The following is a 27,548-nucleotide window of genomic DNA, read 5'->3' as shown; positions in this document are numbered from 1 at the left end:
ACAGCTTGTAGATTAAACAGGTTTTGTTTTACATCTTGATCAATTTAGTAGCCCTTGTGGTGTAACAGGGATCTGGGGGATGAGAGGCTGCAGAGGTGAGAACGGGGTCAGCAGATGGGTGCTGACACTGCTGAGCGAGCGCAGTGCAGATGGACGATAGGTGACACTAAAGGCGTCTCTTCCAAGGACATACCAGAAAGTAAGAAGAGCTAGGTTAAGTTACCCAAATAATGTTTGAATTGCCCTTTATTTTCAAGTTATCTTCCAAATAGTTCTACACTGAATCATAAATAATGCAACATAACAAGTCAACGACAGTGGCGGAGCTGGGGGGTGGCTGGGAGTGGCCACCCCCAGCTGAATCCTGGCCACCCTCACCACGGGGGCCCAAACAATTTTAGAACATTAAGAAACAAATGTTAAAGTAACCTTTCGTCATTCATCAAGAATTAACATTAATAGGACGTTATATCGATAATGTACTCACTAAACTTCCAATTCATTTAACTTATTTTCTTCCAAAAGTTAATTATCCAAAGCCTCTGTACACCCCCTTCTATTTACATGTAATGGTTTGGTCCTGCCTCCAAACGCGGTGCAGCACCGCCGGCACTTTCTAGCAGAGAGTGAGAGCATGTTAGGAGCAGATACTTATGTGTGAACCATGTCTCAACGACTCACAAAGTCAGGCTTTCAAAAGAAAAGAAAGGACAGAAAGACGAGAGAGGGACTAAAGGGCAACAGTATGTCACCCAGTTTTTCAAAGAAAAGGTGGGTGTGGTCTATGAGTGGTGGACATGTGTCTGTTAGCTAAGCTTAGTCCATTGTAAATAATAATTGTTATGTTTTTTTTTTACTAAGCTGACATTAAGTACTGTTAATATCTATACAGGTTTTTAGTTTCACTCCTCTTTTAGCTGACATTTAGTAAATGCAGGTAAATTTTTAGCAACTATTCATACTAAATCAGTTGTCCCTCCCCCTGGTACCAGGACCAACAGATCCATCTCTAGGCTCAGCAGCCCTGTCCCCCCATAAGTGTTATATTTTCACAGCTTAGTGTCAGTAAATATTGTGCGGTTAGCATTGGACTACAAGATAGATGCAAGCCTGTACAGGTAGAGTTATTTAAAGCATACATGAGTGGGTTGGGTTCTGGAGATGTGGTTATAGCAATTGTGCTTGGTTGGCGTGGCCTGAGCCTGGAGGTGGGGCCCAATGTGATATATTTCCATGGGACCCAAAATCCCTGGCGTGTATGGCCAGAGGGCAGGACCTATAACACATTTACTACCCAATAGCATTGTGAGGCTGAACAAATTGACCTTTTGACTATGTAAATGTAGTCTTTTAAAAAACCAAAAAATGTACTGACTTTTTTAGGATAGCTTAAAGTAATGTTGTAAAATTACAACCGGGGGCCTTACAGGGTTGAAGGCTATTGTTTATTGTTATTTACTTTAAGATGTTTATTCTTAACCTATCATTTAATTTAAAAACTCTTATTTAAATGATGTGTGTGTGTCTCTGTATTCCTGATGATACACTGAGAGAATGAGCTCATAGGGCTGCTGATCACCATAAGCTAAACAGTCTGTATATTGCATTACATTTGTATAATGTAAGCTTCGTTGATACTTTGCCTGCGGGAATACGAAAAAAAATAGTTAGATATACTGAATATCATTTGATCTATTCCACCACTATAGCTTAATCCCAAATAATGAAGAGGTGTGTTGTAGGTGCCTTAAATAACCCCTTGTTTTCTAGTGAGATGTATTTTTATGTTCATATAATAGTGATTTCAATGCCACCCCAAAATGATCACTGGTTCCCTCCTGGCCACCCCACTGAAAATGTCCTGGCTCCGCCACTGGACTCAACAAGAGGAAAGAAGAGATACATTTGATGATGTAAATGCTAGCATGAGGAGATTCAGATTAGCTCTATATGTGTGCCTTTTTATCTGATATCCACTATCTCATTTATTCATATACGTTGTCTATGAGTGTGTGAGAGACAGAGGGAGAGAGAGAATTTGAAAAAAGTGAAGAGAGAAAAAACGATTTTCCTACCACATTCCTCAATGACTCATTGTTATATTGAATCGGAAAACCTTTGCAATTTAAATAAAAAATGAGGGAAATAATAGCTGTTCCTCAAACTCAAATAATGTCACAGGCAGCCAGTTTAAGGAGGGCGGAGGGTAGGATTCTTTGGATTGGTTCCATATTATGTCAGATGTTCAGAATTAGTTTTGAGTTTTTAATTATCTAAAATTGAAGTCAGGCTCAGGGTTGCCTCTTTAAAAAAAAATGTTATTTCTGTTATTCAGTTCTCTGGAAAGGAAACAATTATAAACAGCTAGATTTAGGCATGCAGTAGATATAACTAAACAATAAAATGCATAGTTCACATCAGAACTGTGCTAATGGTCATGGAGGAAGCCCCTGAACATCAGGAAACAGCTAGGAAGGAAATCCTTCTTACAGGAACTGCTAAACAAAGATAGGAACACTTATTGAAAAAAATTCAGATGGAAAATAACGCAGGAGGATACTTCAGAAACGTAGGTGGTTAAAGTGCTGTCTACCGTGGAACTGTAGTTTTCTCACTGGCTGTAGGAAGTGATTTTTTAAATTTCATTAGCAGAAAGGTCGTGCCAGATGCAGAGTAGACACGCCAGATGTGTTAGGTGAACCCTCATGTGTTCCACATGCATGTGGTTACATATGCTATTTCTTGGACGCCCTTCAAAAGTAAGTTAAAAAAAGCTGCCAGCAATCTATCTGCCGTATATTCTGTCTGAGACGTCTTTGCACAGTTCTGACCTCAAAATCTTCAAGTTGACTTTTCTGACAACTACTTTAATAGTTTGAGCAATAACCACACATGCTCAAACATTACATTCTGAACAGATTTGAGAAATAGATGCATCGTCTATTTCAAATGGCAATTGCTGTGTTCTGTATAAATAATGGCTGCCTGCAGTAATCTTCACCTAGTCAGGGGCGCCGTAAGGGGGTGAAAAGTTAGGACGATTCTAAGGGCCCGTGACTGACAGGGGCCCAAACTATTTTAGAACATTAAGAAAAAATAATCTAAGTAACCAATGTGATATATTTTAATGGCGCCCAAAATCCCTGGCGGCTCCCCTGCTTACAGTAGAGGAGCTTTTTTCCCCGTGTGACCCCGAAAGCTTAGTCAAGTTGCGTTCAGGATCCGCTGCGGCTGTCTGATTGATTCTTTTTTGTGTGACCTGTAAAGACATTGTTAGACAAGCCTACTGCATTTGGAATTATTCCAGGTCTATATGACATATGACACTCAGCTGAGGAAACAGGGCCCTGAAGCTTAGCCTGAAAGAGGAGCTCGTTGAGGCCAGGCATGGATGGTGCTCCTGTGAAGATAAACTCCTTTTTAACATACTGTACTCATATTTCAAAATAACATTGGTCCCAACAATAGGCACACTAATTCAGCGTGTATTATTTTTCAAAAGAGGAGCATTTGAAACCAAACATACAGTGCATCCTGAATTACACCATGTTAACGTCTTGTGCAGAATATTTCACAACAATAACTACCATTCTGCTGTAGTCATTGTGTCTGTGACAATTCAATGACCAACTATTATCTAATTCCTTTGATGTTTTGGGTTTATTGACAGTTGACCCGCAGATCATTTGAGGTGAGGACTGTGTGAATATAGCACATGCAATTCTGGAGGAATGCAGTTAGGCAAAGTAAAGTTTCATCAAGGAAATCTGTTAGGAAATGTGACTGCAACAGTTGAAGTGAGGAAACATAGGGTAAAGCCCCTTTGGGCAAATTTGTGATTTATGATATCTATAAAAATTGATTTGACAAGGGCAGACCTGGCAGGAGTGTTTATATTAAAAGAGGTAAGGCATCGTAATGGGGTGTTAGATGACTCCAAGTGGAACAAGATCTTTAAACAGTTTAATAAACGCGGCAGTGTCAATTCTCCCTTAGTTGTGTGAATGTTCGAGAGGTAGCACTATGAAGATTTTTTCCATCTTACTTTAGACAGCCTGGGATTTAGGGAAAGAGCGAGAGGCTTTCTCCATCTCGGTAACATTATTCAGATTCCTCAGCGTTGGATATTTGATGATGCTGGCAAAGGGAAGGGAGTGGGGCGTGGAAGCAGAGTGAGGGAAAATGGGGTGAGAGCACCAAGACAGGGGGGAGGGAAACCAGAGGGGGGCGCTGTTCTCTCTCAGAGACAATGTGGCCTTGACAGCACTCCCCAAAAATGTCAAAAATGAAAGTGACGCACCTAGCGGTCCCTGCAAACAGCACTATCACTATATAATTCATATTAGGTTGTATTTTGAATGGGGCTTGGACAATATTACACACATTTGGGATTATGGAGGACCAGACTATTATCAGAATAATAACAGCCTTTTTCATATCTGCAGGGTGATGTTATGATGATGGTGAAAGTTATTTCATCAGCGGTGAAAGACTGTCACTAGGAGACCGTCAGTGTTGCTAGTGAAACACTTCCATAGCTCACATCCCATGTCTCTGTCTCAGCTTGTGGGAGAAAAGGGAGGGAGCCAACTAAACAGGGAGGGAATGAAAGAAAGAATGTAGTGAGATCTCCTCATGTGAGTTGTGTTTTTTTCCCCTTTTTATATAGCTGCACAGTGATTACATGTTTTTAGTTTGGGGCTCTTAGCACATTTTTCCAAACCCTCTCAGCTCTGATTCACTGGCTCTCACCAGCAGCTTACTTTCCCTTTACTTTTTTTTTGTGTGTGTGTGTGACGTGTGAGTGGAGTTCCTGCCCTTGTTTCATGCAATGTAATTTAGAGGGAAGGAGAAGGACTTACGGAGAGGCAGGCATTTACTTGAGCTGTCAAAGGAGGGAAGATGAAGTGAATGTATAAACAAGAGCTGTTTGTGTGTTGGCCTAAGTGCGTCTGCTCTGTCCTCACAGGGGAGCCAAACGGAGAGGGGGAAAGACGTGGAGACCAAAGCTGAGAGGGAGTGAGAAAGTGACCGACGTGGGGGAGAAAAGAGAAGATAAGTTGAAGTCTGTTGAGGATTCTGCTTGACACAGGAGGAGGAGCGCCAGCCTGGGGGGGACCACCAGATCAGAGGTCTTCCAACAACAACAGGACAGGATGAGGTACCAAGGCAGGGTAAGATCCTGACTACCATAATGCTCCTTGTTATGTTTTTTCATGTTGAGGGCTGCACACTGGATTTTGTTCCGGTGTGCTTAGACAGTAAAGCACAAGATCCGATCCACCAATTCACTTTGTCTCTCATGGAGGGAAAAGCAAAGCAGAACAATGAGTCACTTAGAGATTTGTTTTCCTTTTCTTTTTTTTAGTGCATGAGTCATTGCGTATTTTGGTTTTTGTTTAAGATATAACCCAAGCAACCTAAAGAGGGTAAACTTGGTATTTTTCCACCATTAGCATTACTGGCACATCAGTGGTAGAGAGCCAGCTGTGGTACCAGAGCAGCTCGCCCTGGGACAGAGTGGAGGCGCAGGCCTTATAAGGAAGACAATCCGAATGTAGTCGGCCCAGCAGAGCTTAGTCATGGGGCCTGTAGCCAAGTCCCACTGAGGGTGAGCCTCCTCTCTGGATGTCACTGCTGCTGCAGCCACAAACCTGCATTTCACTGAAGCTCACCACCACTCTGAGTCAAATCCCCTGTAAAGCTCCGTAAAGTTAGATCAGACCCCCACTCTGTAACAACAGGGCCTCGGGTCAGTTCTCTGACAACAGAGCTGCAAGGATGACTTTATATCCTGCTTATATCTTCATCCCAGACCTGTAGTAATGTAGGTGATGTGTCTCCAGTTCCATTATTAACTTCCTTTAAGATTTCCTCTACTCCAGCGGTAGAGGTAAATATGTTTTGGACGAGGCTTCTCCACATTAAAAATGAATTTGTTCCACATGTAATGGTGATAAAATCGCGAATAAAAAATATAACCCATGACTGCTGAGGGGTAGATTATTGAAAACAATGTTTGCTGTGTTTTTTAGTCCTAAAAGAAAACAGTGTTTGGGAGGTCTGATGTTAGTTCACATTTAATTAGAAAAATAAGAGCAAACCAAGATTATTACACAAATCTGGATGTTTCAGACATTGGAAGGCGCGGCGTTGCACAGACAGTGCCAGCACAGAAGCTACTGTACATCTTAATGATTATAATAATCACAGATGATCATACAAGCAATGAGATCTGAGGAGGTGGAATGAACGTTTCATGCCAAAGCAACCTGTCAGAGTTCAGAGGCATGTATTACTGTTCAGCGTCAACCACTGTGAGGGTTGATGTGCTGAACACATGGAGGACTTTCTTTATAAGATCCATAATACTGTACCAGCCCACATTGAGCTTTGTGACATTATGTGTGATAAGTAGCAATCACATGAATCAATAAAGGTTTCATTTAAGAAAGTTAGTATTCTTGTGGAAGCCAAGAGAAAAAATAAACTTTTACCAACAATACAATCAAAAGGGGAGGAGGGGGTACAGAATACAACTTCACACATTTTTATGTTAGCTGACATTTTTAAATTTAAAATGTAACAGTTGATAATTTTCTCCATCAATCGATTCATTGTTTTGGTCTGTAAAATGCAAGAAATTTGTGAAAAAAGTCAATCCAAGCTTCTCAAAGTCCAAGTTGATGTCTTTAAATGTGTCATTTTGTCAGTACAAAACCAAAATAAATTCTGTTTAATATGACATAAAAAAAAACTGAAAATCTTGAAGTTAAAGAGGCGGAACATTTTTATTTTCTGCCATTTTTGCATGAAAAAAGAACTTTAACAATAAACAAATGTCAAAATAGTTGGTGATTATGTTGATTGAGTAATAGTTGTGATTGACCACAGCTTCATTTCATCCTCAGCACCTGAAGTTGAGTGAGGACACATTCAAATGTCTTCCTGGCTATGAATGCAGAAACACAGTACGGTATCTTCAGTGTTATAAAAGCACAGCCGGCGACACACAACACAGAAACATTTAGTGGCATCCACTGTGCGCTGCCCTAAACATGACCCTCACATTCCTTCGTTGTATCCTTTGGAAAATCTGTGAGCTTTAATTACTATCTATAGGAAGCCCACCTGCATGAGTGGGAGAACAATACTCCAAAGTGAAGCAGAGAGGAGGGGCTGCAGTGGAAGAGTCCAGTGACTTTCCTTTGCTCTCGCGCTTTGGCTGTGTTCCACTGTTGTCCTCTTGTTTTGAAAAGGGTTTTCCTGCATCCAGTTCTCAGAGATAATGACCTTTTACCGGCATTAAGCTGCCAAATGAGACCCTTGAGAGGCTCGTGCATTCAAGAAAAACAGAAGTCCTGTGGAAGTCTAGCCCCTTTGTTCCACTTCTGCTTGTTTTTTTTTCAAATGTGTAAAGGAAAACGGCAGGGCTTCTCTCATAAATGTACCTTTGATACTGGAGTAGAGTGCAGCTGGTTTGCTGGGGTGTAGTGCATTGATTACACACTGGACTGTTTGTCTGGATTATTATCATCAGTGAGTATTAACTGCTGACAGTTTTATCTCTTTGCATGAATGTGGATGCGGTTAATATCTTACCTTAGGGCATATCTGAGAATTCCTCTCTGCTTAAAGGGTTATTATTTCCTGTCTGCGCTATAATGTTGGCCATCACATTGTGGTTGACATGTAAACATACTTTCCTTACATCACAACTGGTGATATAAAGCTGTGTGTACTGTACATACATGACTATCTCACTATTGTATCATGGTGGAGTCTACCCTGTATGTTTATCATTTGGATTCCTTAAATGTCTTCATTGTTTAATCTTGACATGGCTTAGTAGAGCTGTTCTTCTTTGGAGTGTAGTTTGGTGATGAGGCCAGTACGTCTGGAGACATTTGCTTGCCATTTGAAGCTGATATTCATACACGGATTCTATCTTGTAATATAATTATGTGGCAATTATTGTTATGAGCACTGCGCCAGATGTAAAACCTTTCAAAACTGGGTGAATGTATCATGCCTCAGAATAAATGGGATGAGGCCTGTTCTGCCCCCTGCTGGTCTACAGTAGTTATTGCATCTATTGGAAGAGTTCACAGCTTTATAGGCAGTATGGTTAACAGTAAGAACAGTCATATTTTCTCTGCAGTACTGCTAAACATTTTATTTAATAAATCTCTTGATTATTTAGTACAATAAGCAAAACCAAATAAGAAACAAAAACAAATATGAGGTTATGAGTTTTACCAAACACTTCTATTTTTTGTATGTATCACTTTGGCCTTTTTGAAGCTAATGTACTTTGCTGTAATTAACTTGTAACCTCATGATTGAATGTACTTATTGTAAGTTGCTATGAACAAAAGTGTCAGCTAAATGAAATGTAAGTGGAATTGTGTTGAGTAAGCCCTGCTTTAGAAGATACAAGCGTTTAACTAAAACCGGTGTTTTATAATGTTTACCTGCTACCAGAAAGATCTGTAGGAGGTGGGAATCATCTTTACAAGAGTGTAAGCTTTGTAAAAATAACGCCAATGAAAAACCAAAAACGCTACTTCTTTTCCTTTTGCCCAAAAAATTATAATTCCTACGGGCCTAATAGTTGTCTTGTTGAAAATAATCAGTTATCAGTGAACATTTTCTGTTGCTCTTGGCAGATTCCCTATAAAAGTGTTGAAAATGCATGTTCTGGAAAGTGTGACTGAGGTGCTTCATGTCTGTCATGTTCCTCTTGTCGCTCTTCCTGCAGGAGGTGGATATTGAAGGCAGAGTGCGCCTGGTGATGGAGAGCGCTTTGACGGCCCGGGACAGGGTGGGGGTGCAGGACTTTGTCTTGCTGGAAAACTACAACAGTGAGGCGGCCTTCATTGAGAACCTACGGAGACGCTTTGGGGAAAACCTCATCTATGTAATGAAGCCAATTTTCCTTCACATGTTCCAAAACACTTCAGCTGGTGTGGTGAAACATTTTAAAATGTGATCTAATGTTTTGCCGCAGACGTATATTGGCTCGGTTTTGGTGTCGGTGAACCCTTACAAAGAGCTGGAGATTTACTCCAAGCAGCAGATGGAGCGCTACAGAGGAGTCAGCTTCTACGAGATATCGCCACACATGTGAGTCCCCTCATGGTCCTCACACATTAATGATTAAGGCCTCTGCTGGAAACTGGCCAGCTAATAATCATACAGTATGCTGAGAAAAATATATTGCTAAATGTATTCTCAAACAGGATTTATTGAGGCATGCATGAGATGTTTCTTTAGTAATTAAACCTCCACATGTAGCTCAATAATTTTAGGGACGCAACTTATAAATTATTTCCATATTAAATGATCTACTGTTTTCTTGTCAGTCCCTTGACAATATATTAATTGTTTCGACTCTAAATGCCTTAATATTATTAACAGAATAAATGTCCAAACATTCTGAATGTAATGCATTTGCCTCTTAAACATGTTTAAATCTATCATGTTGTTACAATTCGTAAGAAAATGTTGTCTTACAAATATATTTAAAATAACAAGCATGTAAACTACTGACTTTACATTTTGAATCTGTCATTACCGAAATATTTAATTTGACGGATGTATTCAACTTCAAATTCAGTTTAACATCAATTTTAGTTTATTTTCAGTAGACGTTATCCAGAATCTCTCAGAAAAGATACACTATTGCATACAAGAGTAATCACTCACTCACCTCATAATGTTAATATGTCAGCAAGGTTAAGATTCTTGAATAGCGATCATATAATCACAACAGGATTGTTTGGCTTATCAACACACTGCGATTTGGATGACCCAGCTGACGGTATTAGAGAGATCATATTAAACAGAAAAACCTATTTATTTTCAGCGTTGATTTAAAATGATGAAGAGAGCTTGCCTCCGAGATGGCAGTCAGAGATTATTCCAGAGAAATAGAGCTCAGTGGGCAAAGGCTTCACCACTAAACATTTCTTATCAAATCAAGAAATGGTTAAGTAACAGGCAAGTGTGTGTGTGACTTTATTCCACAAAGTTTCAGCTTATTGATCTTTTGTTGTTTTTCCCCCTCAGCTATGCTTTGTCAGACAACACTTACCGGGCCATGCGGACCGAGAGGAAGGACCAGTGTATTCTGATATCAGGTGAGAGTGGAGCGGGTAAAACAGAGGCATCCAAGAAGATCCTCCTGTACTACGCCGTCACCTGCCCCACCAACGATCAGATGCCTGCCCTCGGTGAACGCCTGCTGCAGTCCAACCCCGTCCTGGAGGTATTTCTTCTGTTAACTCAACAAACAACATTACAGTTGAAAGCCCAGTGTATTTAGACTTTTAGCTTTTTATGATACTATCTGGACATTTGCTTGTTCTTTATTTGTAAATATTGTTTGATTTTGTTCTATTGTTGCTCTTAATTGCCCTTCCTCCCTCTAATTTCCTGGCTTGTTTGCTTTGCTCAGGCATTTGGGAACGCCAAAACATTTAGGAACGACAACTCCAGCCGCTTCGGAAAATACATGGATGTCCAGTTTGACTTTAGGGTAAACACTCCCTCATTTCTCAAACTTTTATAGAAATCATATGTGCTTAAATCATACTGATAACACCAGTTAGTTATACCATTAATAGAAGCTCAGACTTTTGAACCTGCTTTTAATAGTTGCTGTTTTTCTGTAACTTCTCCTATAGGGGGCACCAGTAGGCGGTCACATCCTGAACTACCTGCTGGAGAAGTCCCGTGTGATTCACCAGAACCACGGCGAGAGGAACTTCCACATCTTCTACCAGCTGCTGGACGGAGGGGAGGACGACCTGCTCACCACACTGGGCCTGGAGAGAAACCCTCAGAGCTACCAATATCTGGTAAAGGTGTGTGTGGTGCAGGTTATTTGCTTGTTTCCAAAATCAGGTCATTGCAATTGTTCCATCAGTTGTGCTATAATGTTTAATCGTCTTGTTCAGGGAAACTGTCCAAGACTCAGCTCCGTCAGTGACAAGAATAATTGGAAAGTCGTGATGAAGGCTTTGTCCGTTATTGGCTTCACAGAGGAAGAGGTGCAGGTGAGAAGCAGTCACCGCCTGGAATGAGTTTGACCTGAATGCACGCTACAAAATAACTGTTTTGTTTTTAACTAATAATCTCTGGTTTAACACGCTAAGTGGAACACTTTAAATGACAATTTATAGGTTTTTTTCACATAAAGGCAGTTGGTTAAGGCCCTGTCACACTGTCCCGAAATTGACACCCGATGGACACACGAATATGGAATTGTGAATTTCGCACGAAGATGGCCCCGAACCACACACGAAGGCAACATTTACATTACATTTAAGACATACAACTGCAATGAAAGTACCAAAAATAATTATGTTACAGTACTATGATACTGTACTGATATCTTCAGACTTTGTTCTTTACTTTATCCGTCGTTATATGTAGAAAATATTACGTTTTCTCCGTAATGTTGTTTCCATAACAACAACAACTTCCTGTCAACTGTCCTTCAAAATAATATATTATATCCTTTTTAGTTTCACAGAACACAAATTGGGTTATTTACATAATATATTTACATCATTTTGTTGTGCAATAAAACAACCCGATGGACACACGATAAAGGAAATGTTCAAATTCGGCTCTGATCGTAGCAACATCGGGCCATTCGTGAGGGCATCTTAAGCCTTCGTATGACCGCCGGTGGAGTTTCTCAGGCTCCGGCAGCAACTTCGGGAGCGGTGGCAAAATCTTTGGCATGCCAAAAAATTGCCGAAGGACCTTGCGAAGGTTCATTTTCGTGTTGAATTCGTGTGTGAATGTTGCCCTTCGTAAGGCCATCGTGAGGGCATCTTGTTATCATCGGTGCCATCGGGCATTCGCCCCGATCAGAGTGAGGGTGAATGCACCGATGATAACACGAAGATGACACGATTTGACAAGATGCCCTCACGATGCCTTACGAAGTTGCCGCTCACGAAGTTGCTGCCGGAGCCTGAGAAACTCCACCGGCGGTCATACGATGGCTTAATTGGCCGAATTTGAACATTTCCTTTATCGTGTGTCCATCGGGTGTCAATTTCGGGACAGTGTGACAGGGCCTTTAGAGGGGAAGTATCCATTTTTAATAAATTCTTCATATAGTCATACATAAAAATGCAGTCAAATTATGTAGAACACATTGATGGATTGGATTTAATACATTCAATGTTCTTACAATTTGCTTAATAATGGGAATATTATTTTCCACCGTCAATATGTGTGCTGTTTAATATCCTTCATTCTTTCCCATGGCCTCATCACATCACATTTCCCATCATCATAAACACATTCAAAACTGTTTAAACCACAGGACCCTGTGCAGTTTAAATGGTGAAAACCTTTTTTACAAATAATTTGTATACTCAACATTCTTTTTTAGTATGCAACATTTTTAATATTTGTATTGTTCAAGTAAACTTGCTTACTGACTATTTAATATGAGAGTTGTTTGAAGAATACATTTTTTTACGTAAAGCACTCTTTCTCTGGTTCTGATGGATGTTATTAATATTCTCAGTGACCTTCCAGACATTGATTTGAGTTAAAGAACAGATCGTTCATCTGTGAGGTTTTTGTTAACTGTCCTTCCTGTGTCTGACCTCAGAAATTGCTGAACATCATCGCAAGTGTTCTCCACCTGGGAAACACTCAGTTTGGGGAAGGCGAGGAGGGAGAAACTTACATCACCACCGAGACTAAGATAACAAACCTCACAAAGGTCAGAACAGTCTCACTGGTATTATCAGATGTTCAAATATGCAAAAACATTAGCAGAAAGTCCGAGCTGAGAGCAGATGTGTTGTTTTCCAGCTGCTGGGTGTCGATGGCTCGGCCCTCGGGGAGGCACTCACTCACAAGAAACTCACTGCCAAAGGAGAGGAGGTGACGTCATAGTGTCCTTGATCGTCGTCTTATTCAGTGTGTGTTGTGTTGTTTTATAAATGTGTCTTGTGCTTGCATCCGTGCTTTACAGATGATCACCCCACTCAGTTTTGAGCAGGCGGTGTCTGCCCGCGATGCCTTAGCCAAGGCCGTGTACGGTCGGACCTTCACCTGGTTGGTGGAGAAGATCAACCAGTCGCTGGCTCTGAAGGTGCAGTAACTCAAATTCCCCATCATGTTGTGAGGCTGTCCGTACGGAAGCCCTTAAGGGACTTTTTAAATGATAATGTGGACTTGAAATGTAATATCTAATTCCACAATATAACAGTTTTCACACATGTATGTGCGATTTGATTTAAAATAAAAATGCAATAATTCACTTTTCATAAGAACATGCACATACTCGAATGGGCTTTCTATGACCATATTAAAATAAAATGAAAAGCTGTTTGACATTTTATTTTAAAAGTTACACTCCGATTTGACAATATTCAAATGTTTCTTCAAATCTGACATTGGAGGTGCAATATATAACCTGATTTTACAGTTTTGCAAGCAATATTGAAGTCCAAATAAAAATGCAAGTTTATACCTATTTGAACAATATTTACATGAAGTCAGTTCAGTCAGACAACTCACGTGTTTCTTTAACATGTTTATTAGAAGCAGCATATAGTTAAGTTTGGCGACTAGGCTCGGGCATCATCACTCCATAGATATACATAGCACGATGAGTGATGATCGAATAACTAACCCCCGAGCCTACAGGTGGAAGCTGGGGTGGTGGTGGGGCAGGCAAGCAGCAGCGACGTAGAGGTAGCTACGGCAATAGCAGCAGCAAGCAATGCATGGAGAGAGATCTGCAGGTTAAATAGAGCGGCGTATTAAGGAGACTCTGTTTGGTTGGTTGCAGAGTGGCAAGGGGGCGTTATGTATGAATGCAGCATAAGTGCTCGAGTTGACTGCCTGAACTAGCTCGCAGGCTTCGCCCCATTTATGGGCTACCAAACTGTTATTTTGTTTACCATTGCATGTTCTGTAATGTACTTTATACAGGAGGAAATCTACCACAGCGGTAAGGGCTGCTCTGTCATAGGGCTTCTAGATATCTACGGCTTTGAGGTCCTACAGCACAATAGGTATGCACTTTATTCATTTCCATTCTCTGTTACACCTTAATCTGCTTCACAGTCTCTTATTGTCCCGATTGCACAAAGCTTATACATAACTCTAGCATGCAAGTGGCCTCATTCCCTTCCATTTCTCCTCTCAGCTTTGAGCAGTTCTGCATCAACTACTGCAACGAGAAGCTCCAGCAGCTGTTCATTGAGCTCACCCTGAGATCTGAGCAGGAGGAGTACGAGACCGAGGGAATTGCAGTGAGTTGAGTGGTCAAGACAAATAAAATGTGATATATTTTGATATACATTACTATGCTTACACTACGTTGTTCTACCTTTAATGTCAGTGGGAGACGGTGCAATACTTTGACAACAAGATCATTTGTGACCTGATCGAGGAGAAGCACAAAGGCATCATCTCCATTCTGGTACGTATAACAACTTTATAGGTTTGTCTGTATACGATGTTGTCTCTGTCACTGTGGGTGAAGTTAAATACTTTTTTTTTTAGGATGAGGAGTGTCTGAGACCTGGAGAGACCTGCGATGTCTCCTTTCTCGAGAAGTTGGAAGACACACTGGGCGGCCATCCCCATTTCGTCACGTGAGCATCATCTTGTATCAAATATCATCAAGACATACAGTACAAATTCTTTATTACCCACAGCTACTTGTACCAGCAGTCCTGTGCATGTTAAAACTCCTACATGTGTGTCTTTCAGTCACAAGTTGGCAAACGGAAAGACTCGCAGGGTGATGAGCAGGGAGGAGTTCAGGCTGCTGCATTACGCTGGAGAGGTCAACTACAATGTCAATGGTGAGATGGGCTTTTCAATAACCAGATGATATTGATATTTGTATTCATGCATTTATTCCAGTCTTATAAACCCGCTGATTCCTTATTGACAAATGTTTGTGTTTTTCTATATCTGGTATAGGTTTCCTAGACAAGAACAATGATTTGCTGAATAGGAACCTGAAAGAGGTGAGAATAATGAAAGGTAGAGTCTCACCACAGCCTTCGAAATCCTCTGTCTCCTGAGTGAAGAGGAAGAGGAGGTGGGGGGGGGGGGGGGGAGTGCCATGTTGACATGTGGTTGTGTGGTTTGGTCTCTGTTCAGGTTATGTGTCAGTCAGACAACCAGATCCTGAGTCACTGCTTCCGCAAGGAAGAAGCGATAGACCAGAAACGCCCGGAGATGGTGAGAATCTCTCTTTCTCTCTCTATCTCTGTCAACATTGTTAATGAAGACGCCAATGAACCCTCTCTCTCCTTGAAAAAACCCAAGCACATGCCCACGAATATACAGAGAATTCCCCATAGTTTAATGCTATTGTTTTGTCTTTTTGTTTTGTTTCTTAGGCCGCCACTCAGTTTAAAAACAGCCTGACGAAACTTATGGAGATCCTCATGTCTAAAGAGCCGTCCTATGTGCGCTGTATCAAACCAAATGATGCCAAGCAGCCAGGTAGATATTTACATCTTGTAATCATATTGTCTTCAAAGGCTGACTCTGAAAAACACAACAAATCTGGGCTGTAAAGGCTTAACTGGTTAATTTCCACATAGTTATCACTACAACATAGTTTTACTCAAACCCAACAATCACTGCAGATTTCACAATAAAAGCCCGCTGGGAGGGGAATAAACGATACCTTCTGAGGCATTTTAATTCCAAAGAGATGGAGGAGGTGTTGTGATTAACACAGGAAATACAATCAGAAAACAAGAAGGTTTATCCCTAAAATTGAAAAATAACCCAAAAGGCCAAAATAGGGAAAACACGGCCGATCCTTCAAAACACATACAAAATATTTGAGGTATATAAATTATTGACTTAAGACATATAATATCTCCACAATGGCTAAACTGCTTATTACCATTTCAAATGGATGTAAAACTACCATATTCCTTCCTTCTACTGATATTTGAACTGCGTAGTTTATGTTTATGTTTATTAAGGATCCCCATTAGCTTTTGCTCTCGACAAAAGCTACTCTTCCTGGGGTCCGACACTTAAAACAATACAACAATAATACAACAATAATACAGCAACATTTAGGACATAAGTCCTGACATCATTAATAACATTAAAAACATTAAAAACATCACCAATATCATCAACAACATGCGATCAAATTAAATTAGGGTTCACAGCTCACAAGGGTACATGGTCATTAGTAGATGGCCCTTCAATCTCTTCTTGAAAGAGGCTCTGGACTCTATTTCAGTAAGGTAGTTTGGCAATGAGTCCCATTCCTTTATAGCTCTATAAGACAGAAGATTTCAGAAGATGTGTCCTGGGTTTAGGTGCCAGTAGATGGCCTGATGTAGCTTGTCTAGTCTTATGGTCATGCTCGTCTCTTGTGTAAACTATTTGATCATAAAAATACAGTGGTTTTTTGCTAAATTGGACATTTTTTAGAAAAGTGATAACACGAGATTGCAGACGTTTCTCAACTGGAAGCCATGATAGGCTTCTATGCATAACTCCAATATGAGTGTGCTTCGAACAGTGGAGAGCTAGTCTGGCAGCCTTGTTTTGAGCTATTCTGTAAATGTGTTTTTGCTGCTGATGACCATATGACCGGACAGTACTCTAGATGTGACAAAACCAGAGACTGAATGACTTGTTTCAAAGTGGTTGGTGTTACATACTTTGTACATTTTCTCGCCACAGCTATGCTCCTTCCCATTTTAGTTACGATACTGTCAATTTGCTTTGTCCACCGTAAACCAGAATCAAGAACAATGCCAAGCAACTTAGTCTCGTTGACCTGTTCCACTGGCTGACCAGCCAGTGTCAGGCTTAATGAGGATTGCTGCTTAACATATGTCTGGATCCGAACACCATTGCTTTTGTTTTTGCAATGTTGAGTACCAGTTTGTTATTGTTGACCCAGTCTGCTATGGCTTTAATCTCTATTTTAAGTAGATAGTTTAACTCACTGCATGTTGATGCTGTACTGTACATTGTGGAATCATCAGCATACATTATTACACTGGACTTATTTAATACGTAAGGAAGGTCATTTGTGAATATAGAGTACAACAAAGGCCCAAGCGAACTCCCCTGTGGGACCCCACACTGCAACACCTTACTTTCAGAAAAGCTCGCATTGAAAAACACTCGCTGCCTTCTCCTAGTCAGGTAGCTCTCCATCCAACACATAGCAACAGAATCAAAGCCATACTGTAGCATTTGAGTTTGTTCAGCAGCAGACTATGATCGATTACATCGAAAGCTGCGCCAAAGTCTAACATCACAGCTCCTTCAAGCCTCCTATCATCCATGCTCTTTAACCAGTCGTCGGTCATTTGTGCAAGTGCTGTACTTGTAGAGTGACCATCTCTATAGGCATGTTGGTAGTTCGTTGTCAGATTGTTACTTGAAAAGTAGTATTGAATTTGGGTGTATACTATTTTTTCTATTAATTTACTTAACACTGGGAGGAGACTTATAGGTCGACTATTTGAACCAGCAAAGGTTTTTCTTTTATCCTTGGGTAATGGGATGACCTTGGCTTCCTTCCAGATCTCGGGGCACACGCCTTGCTCTAAACTTTTATTAAAAATGTGACTCAATGGCTTGGATATGTATTTGGCCGTCATTTTGAGCAGTTTACCATCCAAGTTGTCAATCCCAGGAGATTTATCATCGGACAGATGTAAAAGCATATTTTCAACATATTCTTCTGTAACATTGTGGAATTCAAACATGCACTGCTTTTCCCTCATGATACAATCTTTAATGATGTGATGTGACACTGTGTCCTCGACTGCACCCATGGCATTCCTCAGCTTATCTACTTTATTTGTAAAATAATCATTAAAATGATTTGCAATATCTGCTGGCTTGGTAATGAATTTACCCTCGGTTTCTATAAAAGAAGGATGCATGTTTGAGTTCCTCCCCATTATGTTATTCAATATTTTCCATAATTTCTTTCCATCATTCGTAGAATCACTGATTTCTTGCATGTAGTATTCCCTCTTTCTTTATTCAATTTGGTTACCGCATTTCTTAGTTTACAGTAATGTTGTTTGTCACATAGAGAACCTGTTCTGTCTGCAGTTTTTTTAGCATCATCTCGTTGGACCATTAAACTTCTCATCTCGTCATTCAAGCAAGGTGCACACTGTGACCGGGCAGACCATTTTCTCATAGGAACATGCTGATCGGCAATCCCCATGAAAGACTTCATAAATACTCCCAGTGCTTTTTCTGGGTTTTCCTCATGGCAAACATCAAACCATTGCACATTCTTTACCTCCTCTACAAATTGTTCCTGATTAAACCCCTTATAAGACCTTCTATAATTTATCTTGGAGCCAGCCTTAGGTATTTTGGTCTTGCGTACTATAGCAATTAGATTATGATCACTAAAGCCAACTGTGAATGACAACACTTTAGTGCAGTGCTCTGGCCTGTTAGTATAGATGTGGTCAATGCAGGTCGTTGTAATAGCCCCATGTTTATTTGTAGCCCTTCTGGTTGGTGATGTTATTACCTGAGTCATATTACACATTTTGGCAGCTAATGCAATCTTGTTCCACATGGGGCATTTCTCATTGAAGGCATTGATATTCAGGTCTCCCATGAAATATATTTCGCTATTACACTCAGCTGTATTATCTACCATTTCACAAATACCATCTAGATAGTTTGAATTGGCACTCGGTGGCCTATAACAGCATCCAATTAATATGGGTTTTAAATTTGGCAATTGTATTTGTAACCATAAAGCTTCTATTTCATTTTTCATTAGGTCGTATCGTACTTTAGCTGGAATATGATTTTGTACATAGATCAAAACTCCGCCACCATTCTTATCTCTATCCTTTCTGAACAGATTGTAACCATGCATTGCAACCTTTGAATCATCAACAGATGAGTCCAGGTGTGATTCTGAGATAGCCAGTATGTGTATATTATTTGATTCTACCAAATGGCAGAGTTCATGCACCTTATTCCTCAAACTACACACATTCAAGTGAGCAAGTAACATTCCCTTCTTTGGCAGATTAACAGAATGTGACATTATTGTCATGTGTTCATAATTAGTTCATATCAGATATACCTTAAAAGTCCAGTGATACAATTAGGTTCTGGAGTGCTGTGGGGGGCGGATTATCAGCTTGTCATGCCTCAGGAAGGCAATCTCTCCCCTCTCCCGCGCTTCCTACAATTTAGGGAGTAGCTCTTTCCTTTTCCTTCTGACTGCTTCAGTGTAATCTTCATTAATGTAGATGTTCGTCCCTCTTAGATTTTTGGCTCTCTCCAAAACCGCTGATCTGTCCTTGTACCCCAGGAACTTCACTAATATGGGTCTGGGTCTGGTATTGTTAGTGGCTGGCTTCCCAGTGCGGTGAGCTCGCTCAATCTCAATGCCTCGTTGAAGCTGGAGTTTGTCCACAAGAATGTCTTTCACCTTTTCCTCAGTTTGCGCACAGGCCTCCCCAGGCTCCTCACCGATGCCGTCAAGAACCACGTTGCTCCTTCTCGATTGTCCTTCTGCATATTTCATTTTGTCAGTGACAGCTGACAGGCCGTCACTATTTCTCAAGATGTTAGCTTGCATAGACTCACAGTGTAAAGACTGTTTCACATTTTGAGTTTTCATGTCATCTGTATCCTTTTGAGTAAATTGAATGCTAGACCTGATTTCCTGAACCTCCCTTGTAATGGCATCCAGCCTTGTGTTAGTGGAATCCATAATCATTTTAACAAAGCCTCTGAAGTTCTCCTGTTGCTGCTGTAAGAGTGCAGTAAACATGTCTTTCTGCTGATTTAGTAACTCTGTTACCTGAGCAAGAGAGACCAGATCCTCCTCTGGTTTTCCTTCTTTGCTGTCCATCTGCACCTTCTTTGGTGGCATACTGAAAGCTGTGGTTGGTGAGATAGCTCAGGGTAGATGTTAGCTGCTGCAGATAGCTCCGGGTAGATGTTAGCTGCTGCAGATAGCTCCGGGTAGATGTTAGCTGCTGCAGATAGCTCCAGGCAGACATTAGTCTAGTTAACCCTCAAGAATCTCTTAGGGATGATCTCAATAAAGTAATAATTTTGAGGACTTGCCATATGTAATCATTCGTATAGTATATAATGAGTACCATCAGATTTGCCAATCTTGTATGAGTCAGAGGTTAATGATATCTCCCCCTGCAGGAAGGTTTGATGAAGTTCTGGTCCGACACCAGGTGAAGTACCTGGGTCTGATGGAGAACCTGAGGGTCAGGAGAGCTGGCTTTGCCTATCGCCGTCGCTTTGAAGCCTTCCTGCAGAGGTGACTGACATCTCTCTAACTCACTGCCTCGATGACTGTTCATTATGTCTGTACTCTATGTTCAGCCTACTGTCATTTTAATGGTTTGTTTAAATGACTTTAGGTATAAGCCCCTCTGTCCCGAGACGTGGCCCAACTGGCATGGCAGACTGTCTGACGGTGTCTCCACACTGGTCAACCACCTGGGATATAAAGCAGAGGAGTACAAACTGGGCAGGTAATGTGTTGCCAGGGGGAAGCTTAGTGGATACAACCCACACTTAATACATTCATTCAACACTTTATATCAGGGTTTCCCACACATAGACTATACTTGGGCGGGCCGCCCAGGTATATTAACGGCCGCCCAAGTATATTTCGCGACCCATTTAGTTTTTTTTTTTTTTTTTTTATAATTTTTTTTTTTAATATATTTTTTTTTTATTCGTCCGTGACCACGACGCCATCTGCGATCGATTAACTTGTAGACAATGATCCCTCGCTCCCTTGCTCTGATATCGCCTCCTTCTGGCCTGTTAAGTGGCCTGCCTCACACAGGGGGACTGGCTGTCTACATGATGCCGACATGGCCACTGTCATACAGATCATAAATCAAAGCCCTTGATTGGTCTCTGTGTGTCATTCAAGCTCGGGATAACCTCAGCTCAGGTGAGGTAAAGGACTCTCTGAGTGTTTAGATAGTTAACTTAGTCTAAGTTCTCAGTGGGTCTCAAACAGTGTGGTCACCATTTATGTAAACACATATTTCCATTTGAGAGGGTAGTGATTGGTCTAATGGATAGTGAGGTGGGCTGAAGATCGGAAGGCTGTGAGTTCAAATCCCGCCAGGAACACCACCACTAGTGTGCCCTTGAGTAAGGCACTTAGCCCTTAGTTACTCCAGGGAGAATGTCCCTGTAATCGGTCATTATAAGTCGCTTTGGATAAAAGCGTCAGCTAAATGAAATGTAATGTGATTAGTAAAATATGCATGAATAAATAAATAAAAAGTTAACTAGGTGAAAAAAGGTAAGATACACTTTTAAAACTTGTTGAGAGAAAACTAGTCTTTGTTGCTGCCTCAAAGAGGAGCAGGGGGAGAGGATGGAGAGGGGGGAGAGGAGGGAGACAGGAGAGGCTGATTCAGGAGCACAGACACACTCACAACTATAAATGAACCAAAACTAAATTAATAAACAAGTTTCAGTGTTTTTTTCATATTGGAAATGGTATGTTATTGGTTATGGCCTTGATTTTATGATTATTGAAATGTATACAGTTCTGTTAAATATAGGTGTTTCCATAGATCTAGTCTCTTTATTTTCCCCTCAAAATGCACCAGATTGATGCATTTAACTCCAAAATAAAAAATAAAATCTTACCGGGGGGGCATGCCCCTGGACCCCCCTAGAGGATTTGAGGTCGACCCCCACTAAAAATCACATGGATAGGTTCCTAAATACATTAATAAATACATTTATTTTTTAAAATAGTAACCCATTTCCATATGTTCATGTGTGGGTAGTAGATTTAAACTATAGGGCTATCATTATGGACCCTGCCTGTACCTGTTCGCTCTGCCATCGCGTGAAGGGTCTGCTAACAAGCGACCAACAGAAAGGTTAATGTTGTTGCACGTCACCTCAACCCCCCCCGCTACCACCACCCCCCAAAGTATATTTCAGATCTGTGGGAAACACTGGCAGTTAATGGACCAGCACCAGAGGCATTCCCATACACACAGGCGTTGGAGCTGTTCTTCATGAAATCCCAGAAGGATGAAGTGCTCTGACAAACAGTGCCATCTTTGCGCAAAATGATTATACCGGAATGAAAAGTCAATAAATAATGTTGTTAAAACTTTTTTTTTTTTCGCGCACCCCCCCCCCCTGCCACCACCCGCCCAAGTATATTTCATATCTGTGGGAAACACTGTATATTGTAGTGTTCATCAAGGGAAATGGTACAGCTGTGTTGATAATAAATGTCTTTGGCTATGATCTGCAGGTCAAAAATCTTCATCCGCTTCCCAAAAACTCTCTTCAACACCGAGGATGCACTGGAAGCAAAAAAGCCAGATATTGGTGAGTAAGCAAGGACAGCGAGTTGAGAATTAAAAAGATTAAAAAATGACTTTAATAACATTAAACGGCAACATATCACCTCACTGTAATCATCATTTTGGATAAATAATGAATAAACAACTTGGCCTGATAAGGCTTAACTAGGGATTCGAACGTCGCATACCGATACTCCATCCATAATGAGTATCTGCCAGTACCAATCCACAATCATCTTTTCCTTTTTCTTAAACAACTGAGCTGTTAACAATACATTTGTATACGCTACACTTTGCCTGACCTAGCCATCCCAAATCCTGCTCAAAATGAAACACAGGAAGGAACACAACGTGACCTGTGCAATATTGCGGCTGCTTTTTATTTCCATTCTTTTTACACAGAACTTCTGGCAGCCTTTTTGATCTGTCAGCATTATTCCAACACCCACGTTTTTATGGGACACATGCTTATCTGTGTTCCCCATGACATATCACTTTGTTATTTTACAGTTTGTCACTGTTATAGTTAAGCCCAAGGGAACAATGCATTATACTTTAATTATCTGTCATATATGTCCGACTCTCTTACATGTGTTTTATCCCAGCTTTGACCCTGCAGACGTCTTGGAGAGGATACAAGGAGAGAGCCAAGTACCAACGCATCAGACGAGCAGGTCAGAGCGCCCCCTGCTGCTGACCCCTCTCCCTTACAGAACAGTGTCACTATGCTCATTTATAAAGAAATATAACTACTCACATCAGGTTTATTATGTATTTATTTCGCCTTCCAAACTTTAGTTTGATGGGGGTTTATTGACATTTTTACTTCTTTATATGTTTGTTTTGGGTTTCTTCAATTGTCATATTGGGCCTTTGAGCTTTGTATGTACACAAACATAAAGATCCCTTTTTTTTTTTTTAATGTATACATTTCAGTTCATGTATTTAGATTTATATGTTTTTTTTTTGTCTGTAACTTGTTGTTGTTTGATGTTTTCTTTGACTGAGAAGACAAGTTGTCCCGGGGTTAATACATGCATGTATTTGTACTTATAGTGATAGTGATCCAGTCAGGGTGGCGGGGGATGAAAGCACGCAGGAGGGCTAAGAGGCGTCGCCAGGCTGCTGAGTTAATACGCAGGTGCCTCACTGATACTTTGTTAATGTTTGTTTCTCTAAATATTTGTTACACATTTTGCATGTACAGCTCATTTCTTTCTCCATCTGTCTTAATTTCAGGCTAATAAAGGGCTTCATCTACCGCCATGAGGAATTCTGCCCTGAGAACGAGTATTTCCATGATCACGTGCGCTACTCCTTCCTCAAGAACCTACGGAAAAACCTGCCCAAGAGCGTTTTGGACAAAAGCTGGCCGACACCTCCTCCCTCTCTCATTGAGGTGCACCCACTATTACATACTTATATTTATAATTAATAAGTAGTAATAATGCAAATTCTATATTGTAATTCCCTTGGTTCTCTACAGGCCTCTGACCACCTGCGGAGGCTTCACATGAGAAACATGGTCGTGAAGTATTGCCATAGAGTCCAGCCTGAATGGAAGAAGCAGGTAGGCTTACTGCAGAAGGCATGGCCTAACTTGTTTTGAACAAAAAGAACAAATCTGCTCATTTTATTTTCTCTTGCTTGTTTTTTCTTTCGTTTCTCAAGATGATGCAGAAGGTTGTCGCCAGTGAGATCTTTAAGGATGAGAAAGACAGCTACCCTCAGGGTGTTGGAAGGCTGTTTTTGGACTCCAGGCTGGGTACGTGTCGATACACGCATCATTTAGCTCTGTATTTACTATCTACGGCAGCGTATTAGGGCCATTGTAGGTTTAAACAAAAGAAAAACATTACAGAGCCAGGGGAGAAGAAAAATATTGCAAGACAAATCTCAGCCTTTTCTAAGATTAATCATTTATGACGAGGTTCCTTGACAAAAAACAAGAATCTTCTGAGTTGTTGTCTCATTCAAATATGACTTTAATGTCAAGGAATAATATATCTAGTAAACTTGTGAGTTTTTTCTTGTTTTTTGTTTAAATTATTTCTGAGTTTCCTTCTTCCCATGGTTGCTCTGTAACACCTTTTCAACCTACATTGGCTCTAATGTGGCTAAATTAACACCATACAGAAGATGCTAAGATAGGCTTTCTAAAAGATACTTTTCCATTGCTTTCTATAGAACGTGAGCAGATCAATCTGAAAGTTGTCCAGACCCTCGGCAGTGACAAAGTGCAGGTGGGATTAACCTTTATTTATCCTGTGCGATTATTCTAAAAGTGCTGCATAACTTTTCCGCAGGCTCTTACAAATGCGCCTTTCTTGTGCTTCTCAGTACGGCGTTACGGTTGTAAAGTACGACAGGAGGGGGTTCAAGCCCCGCCCTCGCCAGCTGCTCCTCACTAACACTTTCGCTGTGCTGGTGGACAGGACCAAGATCAAACAGAGGATCGACTACGCTGCTCTGAGAGGTAAAGAGGGGGGATATTTGATACATTATATATGATAAAAATATAGAGCGATGTCCTTTAATCCATGATCACTACTGAGCTCATTTGAATTCCTCTTGCATTGTTATTGCTTAGAGGGGGATTGAGATTGTATGAGCTACTTATCCATAGACGCTTTACAGGAAATTGATGTTTTAATGCACACAGTTTAGAGAAGCAGACAGGAGTACCACCCCTAAAGCTGTAGTTTGGTTAGTCTAGTTTCACCACAGTCACCAGTGTTGTGCTAGTTACTGGTTTTCAGTAACTAGTTACCATTACTAGTTACTTCATGTCAAAAGTAACTCAGTTGCTTTACTAGTTACTTACACCCAAAAGTAATGCGTTACTGTGAAAAGTAACGTTTTCGTTTTTTTTCATTCCTTATAGCCTTCCTTTCAGTACTGTTATTGCATTGGAGAATAATACAATCTGTTGATCAACTTGACATGCATTATATGCAATCTGGATTGCATCGATATTAGCTGGCTTTCCATTTTTATATATTCTTTCTCCAGGTAGTTGGAAAAAGTTTTCCGTCCCATATGCCGTGTGCCGCCCGGACATGCTATCATGCTAACTAGCTCCCTGAAAGCGGGTGACTCCACTGTAGCAATAGCCTGCATGTGTTCTACAACATACCGTGCAATGGCTTTATCGACTTTCCCCTGGCTAGCAGTCCCTCGGTTACAATCCAGCCGCTGTTGCTTAGGTGGAGGTGGAGTGGCGTCGGCTGAGTCTCTGTGGTCTTAGCTACTAGCTTCGTCCCAGCATGTTGTTTTTGCAGATGTTTTAAGAGATTTGAATTACTGGTTTGGGCAGTAGATAGGATCTTTGACCCGCCAAGACACAACTTACATTTAACTAAAACGTTATTTTCTTTGTGCTCGACTAAAGTGAAATAGTGAGAATATCTCCAGGTGAAGAAACTAGACTTGAGCTCCGCCGCCGCCATGATAGTCTTGTTAGTAAACAACACAAACACGCCCACAGCCCGTCTCCGCATGTGACACAGGAAGTATCTAAGTACATTTACTCAAGTACTGTACTTAAGTACAGTTCTCATCTCTGTTCGCCTGGCTGTTGACTATATAAAAAAACTAACGGAGTAACGCACCATGTAGTAACGGTAACTGAGTTACTGAATTTTAAAAGTAATGCGTTAGAGTACTAGTTACTGCCAAAAATTACAGTAACGAGTTAGTCCCAACACTGACAGTCACACAATTACACATACAAGTGACTGAGGCGGCAGAAGACTAGCAGCTCCTGTGACTAGCAGCTCCTGTGTTCTGCAATGTAAAACTATGGATTTGGTCAACGGATCAGGTGGCTTTGATTAGAGGCAAGCAGTTTCACTTAAAGAAAACAAGATAAAGCAGTGAAACTATTAGAGTTTAATGATCTTATAAAATAAGCCTTTCCAGCTTACTGACTAAAGAACGTGTCTCAAACGTAATTCAGTGTGATTGTGTTCTTTGGTTCAATAAGTCTAAGCCAGGTTTTCTCTTATCAGGTATCTCTGTGAGCTCTCTCAGCGACGGGATGTTTGTGCTGCACATGCCCAACGAGGACAATAAGCAGAAGGTACAGTAGGACCCTCAGAAGTGACTGTTTTACCAGTGACAAACGATTCTAAATCCAGCTGTGTGTTCCTCAGGGCGATGTGGTGCTGCACTGCCACCATGTGATCGAGGTGGTGACTAAACTATCAATGATGGCCAGCAAAGTCAACTACGTCAACATCAGCCCGGGCAGGTGAGGCTTCCCTGCCTGCTTCTCTATGGTTATTTGTTGGAAACCCATTATAACTCATCTCTTCCTCCTGTGTTTTATTTGTCCCCCGCAGCATAAGGTTTGTCGTGGCTCGAGGCAAAGAGGGATTCATTGATTTCGTCAGGGGGTCGGAGCTGAAGGTGGCCAAAGGCAAGCGAGGACATCTGCTGGTGGTGAGTCAGCGACTGATCTGGAGTCATGTGTTTTGAAAGGGGATTTTCTTTTAATTAAAAAACATTTTAGGGAGCTAACTGTTCAATTTGATTTCCCTCCACAGACCGCCCCTCAGATCAACACTGCATGAAGAAACCTAAAACAGCATCCAGTCAAACGGTAATCCTTTTAGCTAACGGGAGGATTGCCGCTTTAGAAGTTGTCCTTGTTAGTTTGTATCTTGACACAATGCAGCACAAGCACATGCTCAAACAGAAGGAAGTTCCCTTATTAATTAATATGCAGCATCTTTATTACGAATGTCTTCAATGTTGCAAAAATGACTGATCTTTTTTTATAATAAGAAAACCACAACATGAAGTCTTCACTGTTTTTCAAATGCTCTTTATTGTCAGTCATACATAAATAAATGTCCATTCTATCAATATAATAATGTTTTAACACTGTATCTCTATTGTAAGAGAAATAAAAATACTTTGAAATAAATAATATGTTAATAAATATGTCAATAAATAATTAAATATATTTTGGAAAGTCCAGTACAGTGAGGGGAAAAACAGGATGTTGGGAAGTGTTGTCTGTTCTGGGAGCTTATTGCTAACTGTAAGTTAGAGAGGATACAGAAACTGTGGGAAATACCCAAGAAAACCCTTAGACATACAGTAAAACATCATGTAAAAAATGTGACTAGTAAAATAAGATCTCCTAAAGTACTAACTTGGGTATTATTCCCAATAAGTGCT

General features: G+C 40.7%; 2 protein-coding genes across 5 annotated transcripts; one reads left to right on the top strand and one right to left on the bottom strand.

The window, feature by feature from the left end:
* Positions 1-106: 106 nt before the first annotated feature.
* myo1ca (myosin Ic, paralog a) lies at positions 107-27,156 on the top strand. 4 transcript variants are annotated; one of them, XM_034204175.1, is made up of 33 exons: positions 107-199; positions 4,970-5,174; positions 8,762-8,920; positions 9,011-9,126; positions 10,072-10,270; positions 10,460-10,540; positions 10,689-10,868; positions 10,962-11,060; positions 12,641-12,754; positions 12,847-12,918; positions 13,010-13,129; positions 13,975-14,057; positions 14,192-14,297; positions 14,387-14,467; positions 14,551-14,642; positions 14,761-14,855; positions 14,977-15,023; positions 15,160-15,240; positions 15,402-15,507; positions 20,206-20,323; positions 20,427-20,540; positions 22,310-22,386; positions 22,967-23,035; positions 23,418-23,502; positions 23,601-23,760; positions 23,848-23,931; positions 24,033-24,126; positions 24,549-24,604; positions 24,702-24,837; positions 26,372-26,442; positions 26,516-26,613; positions 26,705-26,804; positions 26,909-27,156. In XM_034204175.1, the coding sequence occupies exons 2-33, from the start codon at positions 5,157-5,159 to the stop codon at positions 26,933-26,935; spliced, it is 3,138 nt and encodes a 1,045-aa protein (XP_034060066.1). In that variant the 5' UTR covers positions 107-199; positions 4,970-5,156; the 3' UTR covers positions 26,936-27,156. The 4 variants fall into 4 exon arrangements, with proteins under 4 accessions (XP_034060066.1, XP_034060067.1, XP_034060065.1 ...); XM_034204176.1 differs by lacking the exon at positions 107-199 and adding an exon at positions 4,681-4,800; XM_034204174.1 differs by lacking the exon at positions 107-199 and having other exon boundaries at positions 4,827-5,174.
* LOC117538467 (protein unc-13 homolog C-like) lies at positions 18,467-20,414 on the bottom strand. The gene has a single exon (XM_034204178.1). It carries the CDS (start codon positions 19,916-19,918, stop codon positions 19,223-19,225), a length of 696 nt encoding a protein of 231 aa, XP_034060069.1. The 5' UTR covers positions 19,919-20,414; the 3' UTR covers positions 18,467-19,222.
* Positions 27,157-27,548: the final 392 nt, after the last annotated feature.

Source organism: Gymnodraco acuticeps, unplaced genomic scaffold (genome assembly GCF_902827175.1).
Source record: "Gymnodraco acuticeps unplaced genomic scaffold, fGymAcu1.1, whole genome shotgun sequence".
Taxonomy (NCBI): Eukaryota; Metazoa; Chordata; class Actinopteri; order Perciformes; family Bathydraconidae; genus Gymnodraco; species Gymnodraco acuticeps.
Note: the sequence above shows the minus strand (reverse complement) of the source record. Positions and strands in the feature narration are given on the sequence as shown.

Excerpts from the sequence above, each read along its gene's own strand:
- LOC117538467 (XM_034204178.1), bottom strand. The coding sequence starts at position 19,918 with ATGCCACCAAAGAAGGTGCAGATGGACAGCAAAGAAGGAAAACCAGAG.
- myo1ca (XM_034204175.1), top strand. Across the intron at positions 14,643-14,760 it reads GGCCATCCCCATTTCGTCAC|TCACAAGTTGGCAAACGGAA; the intron begins GTGAGCATCATC and ends TGTGTCTTTCAG. Across the intron at positions 24,838-26,371 it reads CGACTACGCTGCTCTGAGAG|GTATCTCTGTGAGCTCTCTC; the intron begins GTAAAGAGGGGG and ends TTCTCTTATCAG.